Source organism: Cebidichthys violaceus, unplaced genomic scaffold (genome assembly GCF_023349555.1).
Source record: "Cebidichthys violaceus isolate CVI_PGR_0920_01 unplaced genomic scaffold, fCebVio1.0.p SCAF_19, whole genome shotgun sequence".
Lineage (NCBI taxonomy): Eukaryota > Metazoa > Chordata > Actinopteri > Perciformes > Stichaeidae > Cebidichthys > Cebidichthys violaceus.
The window spans coordinates 3,003,543-3,025,258 of NW_027176361.1; the positions used below are offsets into that span (position 1 = coordinate 3,003,543).

The 21,716-nt window shown below is 42.7% G+C and overlaps 2 protein-coding genes across 3 annotated transcripts; one reads left to right on the forward strand and one right to left on the reverse strand.

The window, feature by feature from the left end:
- Positions 1–5,438: 5,438 nt before the first annotated feature.
- Positions 5,439–9,384, reverse strand: si:dkey-171c9.3 (uncharacterized). The gene is made up of 2 exons (XM_068713855.1): positions 9,295–9,384; positions 5,439–6,532 (listed from the first exon to the last, which is right to left on the reverse strand). The coding sequence occupies exon 2, from the start codon at positions 6,524–6,526 to the stop codon at positions 5,618–5,620; it is 909 nt and encodes a 302-aa protein (XP_068569956.1). The 5' UTR covers positions 6,527–6,532; positions 9,295–9,384; the 3' UTR covers positions 5,439–5,617.
- Positions 9,385–11,096: 1,712 nt separating this feature from the next.
- On the forward strand, positions 11,097–15,958 carry ccnb3 (cyclin B3). 2 transcript variants are annotated; one of them, XM_068713856.1, is made up of 12 exons: positions 11,097–11,227; positions 11,444–11,579; positions 12,084–12,167; positions 13,179–13,294; positions 13,393–13,546; positions 13,641–13,739; positions 13,920–14,012; positions 14,122–14,259; positions 14,485–14,640; positions 14,841–14,990; positions 15,661–15,791; positions 15,870–15,958. In XM_068713856.1, exons 2-12 carry the CDS (start codon positions 11,508–11,510, stop codon positions 15,937–15,939), a joined length of 1,263 nt encoding a protein of 420 aa, XP_068569957.1. In that variant the 5' UTR covers positions 11,097–11,227; positions 11,444–11,507; the 3' UTR covers positions 15,940–15,958. The 2 variants fall into 2 exon arrangements, with proteins under 2 accessions (XP_068569957.1, XP_068569958.1); XM_068713857.1 differs by having other exon boundaries at positions 11,447–11,579.
- The last annotated feature ends 5,758 nt before the right edge of the window (positions 15,959–21,716 follow it).

A 21,716-nucleotide genomic window follows, 5' to 3' on the forward strand; every position in this document is an offset into this window, starting at 1 on the left:
TTTAGATTTGTGCGTTTGTGTTGTTTTTAAAGACACGCAACGACTAAAGGATGATGTGATAAATCTCGTGGCACCCTTGGCTCTTCTTCGAGGCACCCACTTTGGGAACCACTGGTCTACAACCTTTCTTTTGTTGCCTTTACATCACCACAAAACAGCTGGAAAGCGGTCTGTGTGTGCCCAGCGGTCAGAGATGTTTATCAAGGATGGGAGGCAGATGAGCTTGGTCCGCTTCCAGTCAGACTTTTGGCAGATTCAAAAGGGGGTTGAAACCAAGTCTAGAGTGAGACTTTTGAGACTTTTCAACGCCAAGCTTTTTACAATAAGTGACATGTTTGTTTGTTGACCCTGGAGCTTTTTCTGAACTCCAGCTCACATGCCCTCAGATTCTCAAGCACTTTATGATCCATGAAAGCCGGTGTGGTCCAGAAAAATGGTCTTGAGTCAATTGAAATCCACTTGGGGCCTGCACCAGATGTTGAATCCATCTGTTCCAGCCGACTGGGAATCGGCATGCCCAGTACAACGCAGTGGTGTGCAGGTGAGACTGAAATAAATATTTTTAAATAAACAGATGGCTAAATCCACAGCAGATGAAGACAGATCCAAATACTTTCCGAGTACGGTTGTTATGATGGATTTGACATCATTTTGGGTTTGAAGTTGACTCCTTGAGGGCAGATTCGGCTGCAACTGTACAAGGTCTTTCTCTGGGTGATATTTCAACACCTCAAGGTCCTAAATAGCCAAATCTCCAGCAGGATTATACTTAGCACCTGCACGGGTACCTCTAGCCAGAGGCATGCATGTACAACTATCCCAGTGAGATTTGCAAATATGGAAGTTATTCTTTCTGAAAACTGTTTTCAGCAACACATTTTCACCTCTAGTTGTCAAAATATGTATTTCATTCACATCGTTTCATACTCTGGTAACCAGACGTCATTTCTCTTTTAAGCAGTGCCAGCGGCACGTCCTTCTGTTGCTCCAACACTTTGGTCCAGACTTCAATATCTCACCAGCTGTCATCAAATTTGGTGCAAACGGTCATGGTACCCAGAGGACGAATTCCACAGAGTTTGGTGATACCCTGACGTTACCTCTAGCGCCACCATGAGGAGGCTTTCAGGGAAATTTGCCATCAAATGTGCTACAAACGTTTGTGTTACCGACAGGATGTTTGTAGTAACCTGTGATCCCCTGATTCTCATCTAGCGCCATCGTCAGATCAATAATGAAATGACTAAATACCTGTAAAATGAACATTGCCATCAGCCTCCGCTGTACTTTCCATTTAGCGCTAATTAGAAAATGCTAGCATGCTAAATAAGATGGATAAAATGGTAAATGTTGTCGTTGTTGCTGACTCTTTAGCCACTATTCAAGGGCTATACCTCCAGTAGAAACATAACAAAACGTAATCTCTCTTCTTTACTCTTTGTGACTAAAAATAAAGCACAGACTCTTTGTAACGTATTAGTAAAATAAGAAGGTTGAGCCTGCATTCTTCACTCTGCAGGTTTGCTAATCCCACTCAGATTTATGAATTGAGATCCGGTAGCCAATGGTTCCCTCATTGAATAGACCCACAGGTGCACTCGGCAGCCTTAAAATGCTGCTCTTGTAGCCTGAAAATAAGTATCAGACACGGGTCGAATTGCATTTCCAGATTTTTGTTTGTCAGTTTCTCTGGCTATGATATTTGGTAGGAAACTTGACTCCACCGCTCATGATTATTTTCTGGCAATGACTCCATTTAAATTCAAAACTGAGCGCTGCAAGAGAACATCTGTTGGCTAAACACATTGCTCAAGGGCACGTCAATGCAAGAAGAGCACCACTTTACCAAACCGTCAAAGCACTGGAGCTTGCAGCCCTGTAGCCACAGGCAGGTTTCTATAAAGTTACCATCTCAAAGATTTGGCGGCAGGTATGGTGATCCTGCCGCCAAATCCTTTGGCGACATTTTCCTTGAATGTCGCCAAAGGATCAATGGATCAAAAGCTTATGTGGAATGGAAACAGTTCCCCTTAGCTCTATGTGGCATTTTAGGATATTTCAGCGTATTATTTTTGGGGGGGTTTCTTTGGCCCACAACTTTACTCTCAGCACCAAACAGCAGACAGACAAAGTAACCAACTAGCTGGTGAACATGGTAGAGCATTTAACGACTAACTTGCCAGATGTTTCGCTTTGGAGTTGGTGGAGACCAAAAACAGAGACACAAGAAGAGTTCAAATTAAAGTTATATTCATACGGTGGCCAGAAACGGCACTTTACGTTCGTGCTAATGTTGTTATGTGTCTTTAGGATATGTAACCAGCCAACTGTTTTGTACGGTTAAACTATACGGCGATGTTGTGTTGCTGCCCCCAAGTGGCCCGAAACAAAAGCGCAATTAAAACTGCTTTAAATATCACAATGTAGAGCATACAGTTGTTTTAGAGATTCAAACTGTGAACTTTGTTGTTGTTTCTTTGGGGTAGTTGTAACTTAATATTTCATATTTTATTAAACACAACAGGTTTTTTTTAACAAATAACCTGTCAACCTCATATGTCAGAGGAATGCAGTGAAAACAGGAAAATGTCAAAGTAAAAGGCGCCTCAAGATGGTATTAATGCCGCATATTTGAGTGAAACCTAGAATAACAATCTGAGCCCTTCAGAGGTGGAAACGAGCTGTTTTAGTGGCCGTACATTGACGGAGAGGAGTTGGCCGATACGATCGCATTACAGCCAGTTTATTGGCTGCTGTTCTCCTTCGATACTGGACCAACTTCAAAAATTCCTGTCCCCATTAGTCACTCTGACACAAAAACATGGGAAAATAGTTTCTAGGTTGAAAAATACCTACGCTACCCTTTAAGTCCTCCCCAGCTCCGTGATAAATACCTATCACGGTGATGTACGGTGTTCGTTCAGATATACTCTTTACATCTGGTGCACTGTTTGGCTCACATGAAGGGTGAATACGTTTAATTTAGGTGGGTTTGCCCTCCGCTAGAGCAGACAAAGAGATGAAGTACCTCTGCTATTTCCCATTATAGTACGTAGAAACCCCCCTGCTATACATCCTCTGTGTGTCATCACGCCTCCTCCCTCAGTCTCCCTCTCTTTCTGGCAGCCAACCACCTGACATCACAACAAGCATTTCTCCAGATGTGTGTGTCTCTGTGTGTGTGTGTGTGTGTGTGTGTCTCCTCGGACGCCACAGCTGTCCACCCAGCCCTGCAGCTTGTGTGTGTGTGAAGTCGGTTAGTGTCCCGTGGTGAGAAAACATAATGGTGATCAGCAGTGGGAGTTAAAAGTTCAGACTAAGCATTCCATGACATATTATGTATCAGAGCCAAGGGACACACACACACACACACACACACACACTGCCGACCGGTCAACGCGTGTGTGTGTTTGGCTCTGTTTGTGTGCATATGTGGTTCACTTTAACGGTGAAGCTTTGTGGCATTTAAGTCTGAAACAGCAGTCAGAATGCTTTAGATTTAGACATTTGTAAACTTTTTTTTTCCATGGCTATTTTTAAATAGCTGCAAAGACTAACAATAAAGATTAAGAGCAAGTAGCCACGCTAATGTTGCTAATGCTAACATCAGCTTGTTAAATGCTCACAGTGACAATGCTAATGTTTAACGTGTTCATCGTAACGAGTCGGTATTTTTGCACTTCTGGTTCCGTCGTCTAGAAGTCGATAGTTTTTTGGTGAGATGCCTGAAATACAGTCTTTGGTTAAAACCGGCTCAAGAGATTTTTAGGTTTTGTGTCCCAAAAAAGGCGGTTGCAAACAAGTGTCCCAACAACATGAGGAAACGTCACCCTGTCGACTAGAGCCCCCCCTTCACAGCCTCGTCGTGTTTACGTTAACGTTAGCATTTTACTTCCGGTGATGTCATTCACGCTTCAAAAATCAACGTAAAACGGTTGTTTGCCACAAAGCTTATTTTGTGCAACAATCTAAAATTCAATTGGCTTTTTGTCGAGGGAACCAGTGCGATGCTAACTTCCAGACGTTAGCAAAAATCCTTCATCCCTGCGTCACTCTGTTGCCGACTTGGTAGGTCTCAAGTCTTCAAATCCCATCCTTGAGTATCATAAACCGCCTATTAAAAACTGTTTTGGGGTCTAAGAAGCCTTCAAACTCACAGATCTTCACTTGACTTCCTATATCCTATTCCATCGTATGTATGCCACCAACGTAGCTCCCGGCCTGAAAACACCCACTTAGCGAAGCGTATTAGCATGCTAATTAGCAGCAAACACGAAATACAGCTGAGGCTGATGGGATCGCCAAAGTCAGTTAGGACGTCTACATCTTAATTCTAAATGGAATGGAGCCACGTTTGTCCCACCCACATTATGTTGTCAATGATTAGTGTTGCCCCGCTGACCTTGTTTTTACTCCCACTCATCCCATCTGTGTTGAAGAGAGAGAGAGAGAGAGAGAAAAGTGCTTTTGTGTTTGCATGTAGCGCACACACGCAAACATTCTCTTCAATCTAAAAAAGTGTTTTTGAGTTTATGTGCGCAATAACGGATGACTAAGAACAATAAATCTCTTGTTCAAGGTTCACTTAAGCTTCTCTCTCATTGGATTTGGCATTTACTGACTGTTGTGTCAGCGGCAGACTATTATTTAATAGAAGAAGAAACGTTTCCTTCATTCTTCTGCAGGATCACATCACTGTTGTGGTTAAGCGCCACGGCTGCCTCGTCTCCTCGATCTGAACTCACTTAAGTGAGTGAGTATGAAAATGAGTTTCTTTTCGGGGGCCAGACTTCGTCCCGAACGCCATCATTCAGCTCCGTCCAGGGGATGAATGAATCACTGGATCTATAAAGATTTAACCGAGTCACTTCCCAGCATCGACACTTGATTATGAAGCGCTGCAGGGCTCCTTTTACTTCGCATATAATCTAAACACTCAAACGTCTACAATGCAATTTCATCCTTTGTCAGTTTTGTGTTTATAAAAGTTCTCTCAGTGAAACTAAAAACAACATGTGACAGGTGTTAGATGTCAGTTCATGATGGCAAAGACAAGTGCAAGTATTTATTCTAAGTATTGCCAATATAGGTATCAATTTATAAAGCATGCATGTTCAAAGCAAAATAGGTAATTACTCAGGTTAACCTCACACTTAACATACTCCTTTTGTAATACCATCTGCAGGACATTGACAGTTATTTCAGTTGGATCCCAGTCAACGCTGTATCCAAAACCATCACAGTTTTACTGCCAAAGTACTTTTTGTCCATCTTGGAATACAACCATTACCTCAGGTTCCTCATCCAGCTTCTAAAATATCCAGCATCCACAACGTGTCATTAAAAAGTGCCAAGTTTTTTTGTTGGATCTCTGGTCCGTTTTTTTTTTTTGCAATAAAAAAAGTAATATTTCGCAATGAAACTCATCTTCATCTGGATGAGCTTTAACTGAACTTTATTGAGAAGTTAAACTTCAAAAGAAAATCAGCCAATGAAACAGAATATTGCAGTAAACCACATTTTATTGAGAAAGTCAGGCCGACTAGAGGTGACATGTTAGATTATATTATTATTTTTCTTGCCAGTCATCACAAATATGATCCCATTAAATAAGATACTAGACGAGCGTTTTAGCTTCATCGAGGGAGGAGGTGATGATGGCTTCAGCCAGTTGGTGGGCCAAGAGATGAAGGTCTTTATCGTCGGCTATCTGCTCTCTGTCTTTATCCCTTAAGACCAAATCAATGATGTGGCATGAAAGAGCCTCAGCAAAAGCCTCCATCTTGGCTCCACAGCGAGATCCTACTTCTAAATAGTCCCTTGCCAAATCATCCGTGGAGAGCGAGAGCATCAGGTGCTCCATTAACTCCACCTGGGGGTCGCCGGCGGCCCCGTCCTCTTCGTCCGAGTCGTCCTCTTCGTCTTTTGGGGTCGGCGGGGGAGTTGACGGCAGGTAAACGTTCGCCAGGCCTCCTTTTAGCTTCCTGGCGAAACTGTGTCGGCTCCTCTCGAGCTCCGGGAGGAGAGGCGTGGTCGGTGGGGCGTCGGGGTAGTCGAGGGATCCCACGACGGGGAGCCCCGGCTGGGACAGAGATGGGTGACAGTGCTGGGTGTCTTTGGAGGTCTGGACTTCTTTACCTGGATTCATCTCTGTGAATCTTTCGCTGTAACATTCGTCCATAAAGTGCCGATTTTGAGCCTGTCCACTATCCATCTTTACCCCAGCTGAACTCTGGGAGCCCTCCATATGATCCGCTACGGTTTGACTACTAAACACTTCCCTCAGAGCGACCTCAATGACTGCTGAGGCTAACTCTTCGGCTAACATCTCCTGGTTCTGATTAAAGCTGGACGCCCGGCGGTCCACCTCAGGTTCCAGTGTCTCCGTTTGGCTTTTAAATGACTGGATTATGTTCTCGGACATATTTCGGGCAAACTCCTCAAGAACCCCAATGTTTAGGGGGCTTCTCTTGAGGCCTTCAGGAGAGGGCTCTTCCACCTTTTGATCAGCACTCACTGCCGGCATCGGATCCTGTGAGGACAAAAGCCATAATCTTAATAAAAGCAACGGAAATATTGCCTTTCCTGGAGCCGCTTTTCTTTTTGGAAGAAGAATATGGTGTACAAGGCACAAACAAGACTCCAATGATGGTTTGAACCGCTGCCTCGTCCCTATAATTAGTTCATTATTTTTATTAGGGTATTGCTCGCCAGCGTGTTTTGTCAAAGCCAGGCCGGATGTAAATAGTCTCCATAATTGCTGCAGCATTTCCCTTTCCCATAAAAAATAATGGCACTTTGCTTTAACAAGGTTAAAAAATAGTTTTCCAGAAAATAACAACAGCAAAAGAATACAAAACAGACAACAGCGGGGTCGTAAAGGATGCTTATGATGTGGCGTGTCTGAATTCATAAGGCAGTCGGGAGGCTCTCATTGCAAAGGCCGATCTAAGGCAACACTGAGGCACATGAGGGCTCGATAAAGCCTCGGTATGTTTTGGAGCGAGGCCATTCAATGCTTTAAAAGTGATCGGTCAAATGTTAAAATCAATGGCAGCCAGTTTTACGTTGGCTTGTGCGATAGAATTTGTGCGGCTGCACGCCAGCGTTAAGTGCATTACAGTAATCCAGGTGAGAAACAATAAAGCATGTATAGGGTACCTTATATAATCGGAAGAAGACAAACTTCATCTGATTTTAAGGATTATTTTTAGCTGACTGAGATCAAATATTGCATAAATATTGCTTTAGTCTCAAATATCCCTCAAGTCCTCGCCTGTTTCAGATTAGAGAAGAAATCAAACTGAAGGAATGTTAAAATGTGTATAAGAAACGACAAAAGAGAGAGTAATCAGGACGGATGTAAATAGAAGAAAACATGCCGCTGACAGAACAGAAAGTCCCCTTTTTGAAGCCTCAGATGGAAAGTAAGATGGAGGCCTCGACCACAGCCTGTCACCATATGAGCTGTACCGCCAGCCAGAATGTGACAAGCAGGAAGTTCTTGGCGTCCACGGCTGCAAACCTGACATTTTCTCTAAACTCCGTTTGCATTGGCATCTGTAGTTAATGGAGAGATAGAGCTGTTTGATGATCGTCTCTTTCGAGTTGAGAAAAAAAACAGAAATGGAGCAAAGTAAATGTAATGTTGTTTATCTGTGATGGCATCTGTATCCATTTCAACACGGTGAAAAAAAGGGGAAGCTTGGGACCGGTTTTAAAAACAACTTCTGGTTTAAAAGTGTGTACAAATATAAAGTAATTGAGTTGATACTGTATGTACAAATAGTTTAATAGCTTTTAATAGTGGAAATTCTCTTATTTGCTTTCTTGGTGAGAGTTTGATGAGAAGATCAATTCCACGGTCGATATTAAGCTTCTGCCAACAACTGCCGCTTAGCTTAGCTTAGCACAAAGAATGAAAATGGGGGGGGGGGACAGCTAACGCTAACTACAAATTTCACCTCTAAAACACTTTATAGCTCTAATGATTAACATGATAACATTTTGATTTATGCTTGAGATAATTAGGTTATTTCAAAGTCAATCATTTTATATTCTGCGATGTACATTTTCAGTTTAACATTTGCTAGCTAGCTAGCATGAGATAGCAAAAGTTGGCTTACATAATAGCGGTTAGCTATACTTGCTAACAACATTTCTATTGTTGTGGTGAAACATTGTCTAGCTAGCAGGCAAATGCATTAATGTCAACAAATAAGCTTATTTAAACTACTAAAAATATGTATTTTCACTCTTTATTTAACCTCACTTTGCTAACGTGACTTCATATCACCATTGCTACGTAGGCTAGGTTGCAATTTAAGTTTTTTTGGACTGACAAAATGGAGAAGCCGATGAGACGGACTGTGATAAACTAATGTGAAACTTAACTTAACCCCCTCAACAACTTCCTTATCGTCTTCTTCTCTACTGTACGACTACTATCACTGTAAAAGGACGTTGAATTTCAGGGTTAGCATTTTGTGGCCATCTTGGGATCAAAATGATGGTTTAACTTGAGTCTGTCCAAGAATAATTTGATGCATAAAATATGTACGTATAACAAAAATGTCACCCAAATCAGGTTCAAAGCATTTTTACCAAATGCAGTTTGAGTTTCTCTAAACTTCATACTAACAGTGACACACGTCTCAATATTATCCGGCCTTAGACCACAGCCAGAGTTCAAGGGGAGGACAAGAATGAAGCGCAGATGTGGAACAAATTTCCGATTAAACAAAGAATGTTTTCTCTTGGCATGCGGTCTGATCTGGACATCCTGATGTTCATGAAATGAGCACGCTACTTTATTCCCGTTTTTTTTTTATTGTAAAACCCTATTCAACAAAGTGTTGATGATGATGGTGCTTACTAACACACCTTGCAGTCTCCTGTAACATCCAATAACCAGTGCCTTTGCCAAATGTGGTTTTGCTTCCACACTTATTTCAGTGTTTCTAATGAAATCCAAAGAGTAACCCCTCTACAAGTTTGAGAGTAAACCTTTGCTCATAAATTACCGAAATCTCGAAATTTGAAGTTAACCATTGTCAGCCCGAGAAAAACAGATAAGACCAGAGATTTAACGCCTACTAAAGTAGATAAAAAGGACAATATTTCAAGGATTTCTGACTCAAAGAAAGATGCGAATAAAGTTGCATATTAAGGATTTTGAAGTACTTTGTGGTTTACTATATCTGGCAGAAGGCAGAATTGCATCTCAAGGGCCAAAAGTTACGTAACTGTACCACAAAATATATGAAAATAAGACAAAGGAAACATCAAACTCACCAGTTATTAACGGTGGCTCACTGTTTGGTCTCTCCGCTGCAAAATGAGTTCACACGGAAACAGGTTTGACAGACAAGCTCACCCACTTCCTGTTTGTGTGACAGAGAGCGATAGTGTTTGTGTGTGAGTGTCTGTAAATTACTTTTACAGACAGTTATTCTGCCTGTTTTCATTCTTTTCTTCTGTTCATGAGGTCAAAATGATGAAGAGATGGTCACGAGGGGAGGAAGAGGAGGATGAGGTAGAGCAACACAGATTCAGAGCACTACGTCAGCCAAAGAGAATTTTAAATATGTCACTTTTTGTGCTTTTTATCCAGTTTGATGCACAACAGACCTGTGTCATTTTTCCTGTGATGCACTTATATAGAAACAAGGACATTAAAGACAAAGTAGAACAGAGAAACTAAGCATAAACATTTAACTACTATGTACAATATAAGAATACAATATAAAAAAGCAGTGTTATGAGAGGACATCTCTCTGCAGACTGCGGTTCAGACGCCATGTTGCACTGCGTGAAGCAATAACCAGACTTGTTTTGTTTTTGGACTTTAATGAGATGTCACGTGATGGGAGCATTCATAGATGACATCGCTCTATATGGCATTAATATTCCAGTTGGAAGACGATTAAAATGAACTCTCTTAACGAGACCGAGATACACTTTATGGGCTCTAGTCCCTTTTTTTTTCAGACAAGAATCATGAAATGAATCTCCCAAACTGCAAGCAGCTGGATGGATGTTGGCTGCCAGCACCCCCTCGCCCCCCGCCCCCCCGGTGTCCATCCTCAAATGTGATGTAATGACCCTCTATTATCCAAACTGTTGCTGCAGTAACTCTGTGTTTTGCGCTCCCCAGTGGGCTCTTTCAGGAAATACTTATCTCAGTGTCAGTGAGCTCGTTCTTCAACACGATCATTTCAATTTTAAGGGTCATTTCGGCCGGCGTACGACTGCCCAAAGGGAAATCATTGCATGACAGACCTGCGTTTCACAAGCGTAAGAACATTTTTTTGAGCTTCATCAAGAGACGGAATGTGCAGATGTCATGATTGATCAATATCATGTAATGTAAGCTGTAAAACACCACCTTTTCTGTTCGAGAACACATAAAACCTTACATCTGGATATCTTAAATACAATGACGTTGCATATTTTGAACATTGGCTTCAGCCCTTTCATGGTTTGATTTGGATTACTTGAAAATGGTGTGCGTGTGTGTGTCTAAAATGATCACTTTAATATTTTCTATTTGACTCAAATGCAGCATGAACATATGCATCAATATTAAGTAGAAGAATATGTGTAATGTACATAATATGCCTGTCCTGAAATAATGACCATCAGTTATGTCATGAGTCAGGTCATGAGGAAAACATCAATAAACTACGTCCCATTTAAACTGGCATTTGTTGTCAGGATGTTTGAAAATCCTGCATGCGCCTCCTCTAAAGGTTCGTTGGATTTAGGCACCAGGAAGCGCTGTAGGTGGGCGGGGATTATCTGGAAACTACATTATTAATGGCTACTTCTTAACTTTTTCAATCGCATAACAAAACAAAATCTAAATATAACTTAAATGTACCGTTTTATGATCAGCTATTGTTTTTAAAAACGTGCGATTAAACTGCTTTTAATTCAAGAGATGCAGCGCGCGGGAGGAGCCGTTACAGTGAGACCAACGCTTTCTTCCTGGCAACGGCATCCCTAGCGACCTCCTGATTGGTCCGCCCGGCTCAAATTCCAGCCAATGGGAACGCGGCGCAGCAGATTTGGATCCGCAGCTGAAAGCTCTTTTTTGTTTGAGCTCTTCGGTCTACGAGGCGACACTAACACGGCGGGTTTGGACTATTTTACGACATTTAAACGAGCTTTATTCTGCGTTTGTCCTCCCGGAACTGAAACAACCGAGCAGGAACTATAAAACCCGGTAAGAAAAAGTTTAATTTTAACCGGATATTTTCTATACGCAACGAGTTATCATGCACCAATATGCAAAACGCTGTTTAACTAACGTAACTCTACTTATTTACAGCTAGTTTAAAACCGTTTAAACCATTTTAACACCACAGCAACGCTCTGCACTATTTTAGCTTTTTAACACCGACCCGCCATTTTTGTTTTTAATTTTTCATATGTTATTTAGCAGATCAAAGAGCAGCCGCGTGTGTGCGTGTGTGCGTGTGTGTCGGTGAATAAAGGAGCCAGTCATGCCTCTACCGAGGGGGAAGAAACCCGCAGTGACTGCCGGGAGCAAGATGCCCAAACTTAGCGAGAACCAGGTAAAAAAAATATATATAAATACATGCACTCATGTTCGTTTAAATAACCAGCTTCTATGCAGAGGATGGTCTGTTGTCTGCCTGTACCTGCACAACCTAAACAACAATAGAATGCACGCATTCTATTGTTGTTTACTGATTTCTATTTTTCTCATCCTCTGCATGCTTTTCCGTGTTGTTCCTCTGACACGGGATGTGTTTCAGTGTCTAACGATGCAGCATGATCTTGTCTTTAGTCCATGTTTCTATTTAACATAGTTCTCCCTCATTGTATTGGCTTGTGATACTACTTGTGTATTAATATTCTCACTTCTTTAATTGTTAGTGCACACTTTGTAAAGGGTCAATATTGCAGTAATGCAGCAATCTGTTTCCTCAAAGTTGCATGGATGCTTAAAAAACAACAACAAAACAGCATGCAACTTTCTTTCTTTTGATGCAACATGCACGTGATTTGTGATTTTGTGATTTTGTGATTTTGAGCTTCCTGGTTGTGTGTTGCAGGAGGAAGGCCCCCAGGTGAAGCGGTCCTCCTCGCCTCCCCACGGAGCCCCGAAGAAGAGGACCGCCTTCATCGACATCACCAACGTAAGCTCAGCGTTCGGATTCGAGGTCAACGGCGTGGAAGGAGGGAGTGGTCCATCGTAGGATGGGGGGGGCCGCTAATAATAACACGTCTTATTCATTCTCTTCAGTCCAGCTGCACGTCTGTAATAACCTCTCCCGAGTGGGAATGTTTGATATCGTGAAAACGGGTTTATTTTGGTCCAAACGTCCACAGTGCGTAGATATAACAACGTCTGCTTCATGCACACACTCCTTTAATACTCATCTACCTTTTTTACATTTTGATTTATTGAGCTACTACGTGGTTATTACGTCCAGAAAACCTCTTAAAATCGATGTCAAAAGGCCGAGAATCAGTTGCCATTTTCTCCAAAATAGTTGCTAAATGCCCCCCCCCCGCAACCTTGTGGATGTCTGCTGTACATTTTAATCCGTTACCAAACAGCAGCACGGGTTAAAGGACGCGTTTGTCAGCCTGGTTCTTATATTTGTAACCCGTCCAGTCGTATTTAAAAGTCATTTTAGGGTTTCCTGACAACATGGTGGAGCTGTGCTTCCATCCCGACGTCACCTGTTGAGTCTCCAGTGATTCCAGGGAAACAGTCGAGCGTCAGTGGGAACACTTTGCATAAGCAGTCGTGTGTGTGTGTGTGTGTGTGTGTGTGTGTGTGTGTGTGTGTGTGTGTGGGTGTGTGTGTGTGTGTGTGTGTGTGTGTGTGTGTGTGTGTGTGTGTGTGTGTGTGTCACATTTCATCCCCGTCCTCTGGTTCTCCACTGAGGTGTGAACTGATGCCCTCCGTCGTCTCACCTACTTGTGGAACGAGCACCGTGTTTGTTTGCCTCGTTGTTGGCTTCACAGCAGCAGCAGCAGCAGCATTCGTGTAGTTTCCCAACATTGACATATTTGGCACCGAAGAGTGTAGACGTCGCCATCTTTTTCCCCCACTTGTTAAAAAACAATCAATACAAGTTTATTATTATTATTACTATTGTGGTGACTTTAACGTCTCACTGTGACTGTTCCCCCCACAGGCTCATAAGGTTCAGATCAGCCTCCCGGGGAGGAAGAAGAAGGAGGCGGCGAAGAAGCAGGTGAAGAAAACGAGCGCCCCTTCTGTGTCCACGAAGAACCAGGCCAACCTGAAGAAGTAACGCAGCCGAGAGTCACTCTGTATCTAGATCTCCTTCAGAGGTGGACGATGCTTATAACTTTCTGTCTCTCTCTCTCTCTCTCTGTCTCTCTCAGGTCTTCGTCAGAGAGCTCTGAGGGGACGCCCGCTGAGAGAGAGACGACCGATGCCGATGAGGAGGAAGAGGAGGCGGCGGCTCCAGTAGAAGAGCTGGTGGCTGCTGCGCCCCCTGCTGTCTGTGAAGTGCCGTCACACCATCAGAAACAACAAGTGAGGAGAAACAAAAGAAGCTTATGTTCTAGGAGAGTCGTTGCCTTTTCTTTATTATTTCCATGTTTTGCTCGTATTCTCTCCATCCTTGTAGATCCCAGCGGAGTTTGACGTCGACTCTGAGAACTCTGAGGACTGTTACATGTGTCCAGAGTACGCAAAGGACATCTTTGACTACCTCAAACAGAGAGAGGTGAGACAAACAAACACGTGTGTGTGTGTGTGTGTGTGTGTGTGTGTGTGTGTGTGTGTGTGTGTGTGTGTGTGTGTGTGTGTGTGTGTGTGTGTGTGTGTGTGTGTGTGTGTGTGTGTGTGTGTGTGTGTGTGTTTTATCTTTTGTATTTTCATCTCCCCTCTCCTCTGTCGTCCTCAGGAGAAGTTTGTCCTCTGTAACTACATGTCCACACAGCCCAGCCTCAACCCAGAGATGAGGGCCATCCTGATCGACTGGCTGGTGGAGGTTCAGGTGAGGGACACGTCTGTGGACAACGAACCAGCAGGAGGACAGCTAGCAACGTTAGCAGCTTCGAGTGTTTTTAGGTGCCGCTCGTTGACTCTGTCTCTGTGGTTTTCAGGAAAACTTTGAGCTGTACCACGAGACCCTGTACCTGGCCGTGAAGATGACCGACCACTATCTCGCCAAGACACCCGTCCACAGGGAGCTGCTGCAGCTCGTCGGCTCCACCACCATGCTCATAGCCTCCAAGTTTGAGGTAAAGAACGCGAGGCAGCGCACTAGGTTGAGACTAGTCTTGTTAAAGCATGGCCAGTGGGTTTTATTTTGAAAAACCACAAGCAGGAAACATGAATATTGAGAGGTTTACACGGAAAGTAGACCTCGACTACGCCCAAAATAAACCGTAACACCTTTTTAAAAATGAAGACCCTCTCACACGGACGATTGTTCTCCCCTGACTTTATTTTGGCGGTCCCCGCAGGAGCGCTGTCCGCCGTGCGTCGACGACTTCCTGTACATTTGCGACGACGCCTACAAGAAGGAGGAGATCATCTCCATGGAGGCCAACATCCTGCAGACGCTGTCCTTCGACATCAACATCCCCATCCCCTACCGCTTCCTCAGACGCTATGCCAAGGTGTGTGTGTGTGTGTGTGTGTGTGTGTGTGTGTGTGTGTGTGTGTGTGTGTGTGTGTGTGTGTGTGTGTGTGTGTGTGTGTGTGTGTGTGTGTGTGTGTGTGTGTGTGTGTGTGTGTCTTGAGCTCTTTACACACTCTGTGAGGTCGTCCTTGGCTCATCTTTGTGTGTGTGTGTGTGTGTGTGTGTGTGTCTCTGCAGTGTGTGAGTGCCGGGATGGACACGCTGACTCTGGCTCGGTTCTTCTGTGAGATGAGCCTCATGGAGGTGGAGCTGGTGTCGGTGAGAGGCTCTCTGCTGGCGTCCGCCTGCCTGCTGCTGGCGCTGGTCACCAAAGAGCTGGGGGGATGGGTAGGTGTTCTCTACGCCGCCGCTCTGTTCTGATCGCACGCTTTCTTTAAGCAATCGCCAAAACTCTCACCGGGAAGCTGTGAACACTCATTATCGTCAGAGTTTCCTCTTTCCGACGGTCCTTGAACGCAGCGTGTGTGACGAGGGCTTCAGAAGAAACAACTGAATTTTTTTTTTTTTAAAGTTAAAATTGTGATATTTAATCAGAAACATTTTGTTGAAGTGTCTCATTTAAGATTTCGCCCCAAATAAACCGTTTGCTTTAAACAGATTCTGTAAAAATCATAAAATTCTGAGCTCTTCAGAGCAACTATGAAAGACATGATTGATTCATGTGAGACCAACAGTCAGGAGACAACAAATCTGTTTAGCTTCGACCGAGGAGAAGACGATAGCGGTTGTAGAAATATAAATAAATCCTCCTTGTTTTTACTGAATCATAGCTTTGTAACAATGTTTTACTGCACAACATCCGCCGTTCAGAGGGTCAAGATGTCGTCACCTTGTTGGCGTACGTCCTCAGTTTAATTATGGGAACGTCCGTTAACCGGTTGAAAAAATCCAAGATGGCGACGACCAAAACGCTGAACTCAAGGCTTCAAAATGTCGTGAAACCTGTGCCGCTTTTTGAAGAATTTAACATTGTTGTTTAACATCTGTTGTGCCGCAGAGTCCCGTCCTGGAGTTCCACTCCGGCTACCGGACGGCGGACGTGGTGCCCGTCGTCAGAAGTCTCCACGAGATGCTTCAAGCTCCTCCGGACGACAAACTGAAAGCCGTCAGGAACAAATACTCTCACAAGTAAGTAAAGGGAATACGAACACGCAGCTGAACATCCTTTAACGTTTTAATATTAACGCGTTCTTTAATGTCTTTCAGGGTGTTTTTCGAGGTTGCGTCTCTGCCGTTGGTCAGCGGTGACATTTTGGAGGAAGTTTTATCTCAGTGAGACGTTGCCCCCCCCCCCCCCCCCCCCCCCCCCAAAAAAAACTAAAAAACATGCAACCTTGCCAGTCTAAAATTGAGAGAAAATATTTTTAAAATTTCTCCCTCAAACCTGTATATAATTTGTTAATATGTTTAATATTTATACACGTCGTCTTTCCTGTCTTTTTATATATAACCGTGGAAATAAATCTTTAATTCCAGTTCTGTGATGAAGAAGAGTTCTTATGTGGGCCGGTTTATCGTGTTCAAGTTGTGTTTTTTTTAATGGCTTTTATTGTTACATTTGAGTTCTTGTTTTGGCATTTGATTTTTATAACTTTTTATAAGATACAAAGAAGAAGAAAAAATCTTAATTCATTTGTAATTTGTAAGCCCCGTCTGTGTAACTAACCGGTTTTAAACGCTTACTTTTTGCTGATGAATTATGCACCAGTGTTCATACATTGAGGTTAGCAGCTATGCTCGTTTGTGTTTGTGTTTCCATACGTTGTACAGTGTTTATCATGTTAATATCACCATGCTAACTATTTGTATTAAAGAGGACCGGATGATGCTATTTTTTTTAAATGGCTGTCATTTGCGCTCTTAAAATAAAGTTTCTTTTTTTTTTGTCATGTTTTGATAAAATGGTTGTTCTTCATTTGGGTTACGTGATTGATTGAATTCTTAAATAGTTTGTCCTGATAAATTGTGTTTATTTAGTGGGAGCATCTTTTAAACCTGTACCTGTAGTTACGCTGGACGGCCACTAGAGGCCAGTGATGCTCCACGTCCCTCTGTGTGTCAGACGTTCCTCCGGACGAAGACACTTCTCTGAACACAACTTAAAGTACTTGATGACGTACCGGTTTCTCTAGGAACTCTCCAGTGGTTATTACTACTGAAGCCGTGGGATTCTTTCTCCTATTATTACCGCGTCTTGTTCGTCTTTAAAGAGGGACACCTCGGGCAAAAACATTGGTTTTCACTCACTGATTCATTTTGGGATTTTGGTCGTATTTGCTTCTTTCAGTCCAGCGGAAAAAAAATATCCAAAATACACATTTAGATATTTAATTTACTACTTTGTCTGTTGATGTTTTTCTAAAATCACTAAAAGTAACCATTTGATGTCTCATTTGCATATTCAAACATAACATTTCAGAAAACTTGTAATACAAAAAGCAATCCTCTTAATGCGAGTGATGAAGTGGTGAAGTTTCATGGTGATATAAGGGAGTTAATTTTTGGACCCTATTCACCTGTAGACTCTTCTAAACGTCTGTACAGTTCACCATTTTAGATGTTTCTGTTGAAGTGGAATAACATCCGTCATGGTCTACCTGCACAGCAGTGGAACCGGGGTCATATCTGATGTCTTTGACATTGCTCCTCAGATGAACGTCTTGGGTTTGTCACATAAACTGATGAAGGTGTCTCACGAGCGCCCCCCCCCCCCCCCCCCCCCCCCCCTCAGAACCCTCAGGTGACAGTCTCCGGTGTTGCAGCTCCCGGTCTGAAGAGGTCAGTACGGATCAATAAGTGGAGCAGATGACAGCTCTGATTCTTAAATCACCTCCCTGCTTTTCTTTTTTTTGGGGCTGCGTCGTTCCACAGAACCCTGCTGGGGCTTAAGTGAAGCCTGACAGGGAGGTAGAGGTGTGGACATCGATTCGGGGTCCTCAGGGGAAACCGGGACAGACTTTGGACCTCGACAACACACGTGTGAAAACGGCTTAAATGTTTATATCCACGGTGTTTTCTTTTGTCGACTCAGTCCTCCTTGCCTTTTCTTCTTCTACTTAAATCGGCAGAGTCCCACAGTAAGTCTCTCCGTTGAGCGGTGTGGGACTCGGATATGGATTTTACGTCCGGTGGGCCGAGTTTCTCCGATCTCGACGGCATCCTGACGTCGAAACGCATCGTGGTCCTCTGCCTCAGAGAGGTGGATGTCTGGCTTTGTGACGTTTGAAGTGCTGGTGCAAAGTAATACGACTGAAAAGCAATTCTTTCTATTCAATTCTGATGATTTCAATATACATGATTTGCCTGTAAAATCCAACTGTCGGTGGGGCTTCTGAGGGACCACCTGAACCAGCAGTGTGAAACAACATTTATTTAATATTATTATTATTTAATATAGCTTGGACTCAATCCAACAATACACCATAAGAAAGTCTGTAATTTTCACAGAATTCTTCTGTTTTTTTTTTAACAAATATGTTATGTTTTATTAAATACATGAATATATATAAGAAATATGTGAAATTTGACTGTGAATTTAGATTTCTAATGTATAATAACATGAAAATACTGTAACTGAGAAAAAACGGAAAAATTCCATTTTCTTAATGGAATTTTGTAACAAAAATTAAATGTATCATCATGTCACAAATATTTTCTTTTTTTCAATTCATAAAATCTGTTAAATTCAAGTTGGATAGTGTAAATATTTGTTTAATTACATGAACTTTGTGAGAATTAATAATAAAAGAAGTATTGTTGCTATAAGTAATATTTTGTATAACTATGGAACACGTTGAGTAAAAGTGTTTTTATCCGTTTATTCAAGGTAAGAATTAACATGCAAAACAACACCGTGTTTATTGGGTGTTTTTTTTTTTAAATATTTTCTTGAAGAAGCACCTCCTTCAAGGACACCTTGACGGAGGCAGAAGAAAAGGTGGTGTATTCTACTTACTTACCTTATCAAAACCAGCGGCCATCTGGAGCACAGGGCTGCGTCTCCAACCTCGAGTGTGGATTCCTTTTCAACAGTTAACGGCAGGAACGGACCGAAGAGGCGGAACAGAAAAGAGGGAGAGAGAGAGTGACCCTGACTCTCACACACACACACACACACACACACACACACACACACACACACACACACACACACACACACGTATACAGTATATATGGATCTTTGCCAATTCAATTCAGCGCCATCATCTCCAAACACACCCACTGCTGCACATCCACGCCTGGAGACTTCTGAGCCCATTCTTCCCGTTATTCACTCCATCAATTAAAGTGATTGATTGGCCGCATTGTGCATGTGTCTGTGTGTGTGTGTGTGTGTGTGTGTCCCTACCACCACACTAGTTCACTCAGAGCCACAGATCCCTATAACTCAGTCTGATTAAAGTGCGCCGGTGGAGGAGGTGGTGCCCATTCTTCCCGGGCAGATACTCATCTGAACTGGCGCTGCCAAAAAGTGCGTATGAGCTATTGATCAGTGGGTTCTGCCGGGGGGGGGGGGGAGACCGGCTTTCTTTCACTCTGTCGGAGCTTTGCGCAAAACCAGAAGGAGCGGGCAGCTCTTCCAGTCCTCAGGTCTCACTTCTGAAGGTGCAGCTGCCGTTCAAGTCCCGCAGAAAGGCCTTCGCATGTCTTCCCAAGTCTCTGTGGGAGAAAGCAGTCAGAAACACGCAGTGACACGTTGTGAGTGGACTCACAGGAACGATGAAGTTGGCACGAATAAAAGATTGTTATACTTGCAGCAATGCAGTCCTTTTTCTTTCTTTATTGTACTTGCATTTAAGTATTTTTCTTATGATTCATATATTTAGAACACAGGGTTGTAGCCCCTTCACGCTATATGCACACATATAACATGCTGCATGCATAACCATTCAGTATTCATGTGTTTGCACTATTCGTTTAGTGAAAATAAATAAAATAATATACAAATATATGTATGATTAAAATGAATTGATGAATCATTGAGATGGAAGTCTGATTGATGATTACGTTTGTTAAACGAAATCGTTAAAAAAGTCTTTTATATATATTTTTAAATTATTTTTATTTATTATTATTTGTATTAATTATTGTTGTTGTTGGCCATTACTGCGTTTGTATATATTTATTTATTTAATTTTATTTAATTTTCTTATTTCATTGTTGGCCATTGGTGCTTTTTACATTTATACATAATATATATATCTATATATTTTACATCTATTTTTTAATACATAACGGACCTGTCCATTCTTTACCTTTATGGGTCCATTTTTGTTGTCCAGTAATAATGACGTTCATCCTAAATATCAGCACTGATAACCAAATGTTATTTTTGAACCATAATACTCACCGTTTATTGTCAAAACAACAAAAATCGTATTTATTGTTGCTCTAGTAGAACGTAGCCTGTTCCGTGATGAACCCCCCTCCCTCTCTTTAAAATGGTATGGTCTGTAGTAACGGCCCTTTACGCTCTCTACGCAAGTTACGTAGATGCCCCGTACTTTACGTAAGGGCCACACCCCCCCTCTCGCGTGTCTCAGCCGTTGTCAATCACGGATGTTTAAAGTTAAAGAAGAGCTGTTTGACACGAAAGAAGAACAACAAAACAACAACCTCCACGAGAGTGAATTTCGGGACCGACAAACCAGGTGACGTTGTGTTTACGTCAACAACTAACTGTTACGTAAAGTTGACGTTGCACGAAATTAAACTCCAGCTGGCGCTCCTCATGCGCGCGCATAGTTTGATTTATCACCTCAGTAAACATTGTAAACATGAGTTTATGGTCTCAATCTCTAGTTTACAGTCTTCTTCAATACAGCATGATGTTCATTTAGTACATTATGGAACATTTAAAGTCACACAGACCATGAAGCAGGGGATGCTTTAGGGGCGGGGCTTACTGTGATTGACAGGTCGCTACCAGAGACGTATACGGCGTCCAAATATGCCCACTTCCTGTTCACTGGTTGCAAAAAAAAAGCCAAAATGGCGACGGCCAAAACTCCATACTCGAGGCTTCATAACGACGGTCCACAAACCGCGTCGTGTTGATCTGCGTTTCTATCACCAGTGTCAGAGCGCCTCCCCCTAAGTGTGATGACTTTCTGCTGTCTGTTGTTTGGACACAGTGGGACCAGAGAGGACGAGTGGAGACCCGGTTCCACTGGGACTGGAGGACTTGGCGGCGCTCAAGGTGAACAGGCTGCCGTTCAGACGGGTGAGTGTCACTCTTATTTTGCTGTAATATGGTGCGTTTGTGTAGGTTTTTTTCTGCTCTTTGTCAGGTTTTTTTTTGGTGTAAATTGCTGCAACAGGACCATTTCCCACTGGGGTCAGTCAATTATTCGACATAAGGACTCTGTGGCGTGCCGGGTGTTGACATGTCAATGATGTTTTTGTAGCTTAAATGTGTATTTTACTTTAATGTCCGTCATAAAACGTCATCATATACATGTTTTCTTTACTCTTGTACCTTTTTTTTTTAACATTGTTCTACTGGTACTTGAGTAAAACGGTCTTTAATTAAAGGAACAGTACTTTTAATATTCTAGTGTTCTCTCCAACCCTGGTAAAGACAACTGGGACAACTTGGCCCATAAGATCCAAGACTTCCTGTTTCTATGAAAATAATTAATACTACTATAACATTTAATACGCAGCTCTTCAATAACTGCTTCACAGCCCGGCGTTCTACCTGGCTGCTTGGTTTAGAGACAAAAGTATTTATCCCCTCGAGTCTAGCGGCTCTCGCACCCGGATCTCCCGAGGTGCATTGTGGGTAACGTACAGGCACCGGGGTTTTGACAAGAATGCATGGAATGAAAAAGCTGACATCCCTGATTCTGAGGCAAAGCTAATTGGAGTAATCTTTCTGACTGAAGCGTTCGTCACATATGATGTGTTGAAGGACCGCCGGAAAGAGGAGAATCTGACAATAATGCTGGTTTTTTACAGCTTCCAGCTGTGATCAACGGTGTAGTTTTGCCGATGGTTTGAATAAAACATGCTTTTCAATCCCGCCGGCGGGTTTTTGTGTTTCAGAGTGTT

What these genes read in the sequence shown, in the direction of transcription:
- si:dkey-171c9.3 (XM_068713855.1), bottom strand. Translation starts at nt 6,526, where the DNA reads ATGCCGGCAGTGAGTGCTGATCAAAAGGTGGAAGAGCCCTCTCCTGAA.
- ccnb3 (XM_068713856.1), top strand. Translation starts at nt 11,508, where the DNA reads ATGCCTCTACCGAGGGGGAAGAAACCCGCAGTGACTGCCGGGAGCAAG. An exon ending in CACACCATCAGAAACAACAA is followed by an intron (nt 13,547 to 13,640) that starts GTGAGGAGAAAC and finishes CCATCCTTGTAG; the next exon opens with ATCCCAGCGGAGTTTGACGT. An exon ending in ACTACCTCAAACAGAGAGAG is followed by an intron (nt 13,740 to 13,919) that starts GTGAGACAAACA and finishes TGTCGTCCTCAG; the next exon opens with GAGAAGTTTGTCCTCTGTAA.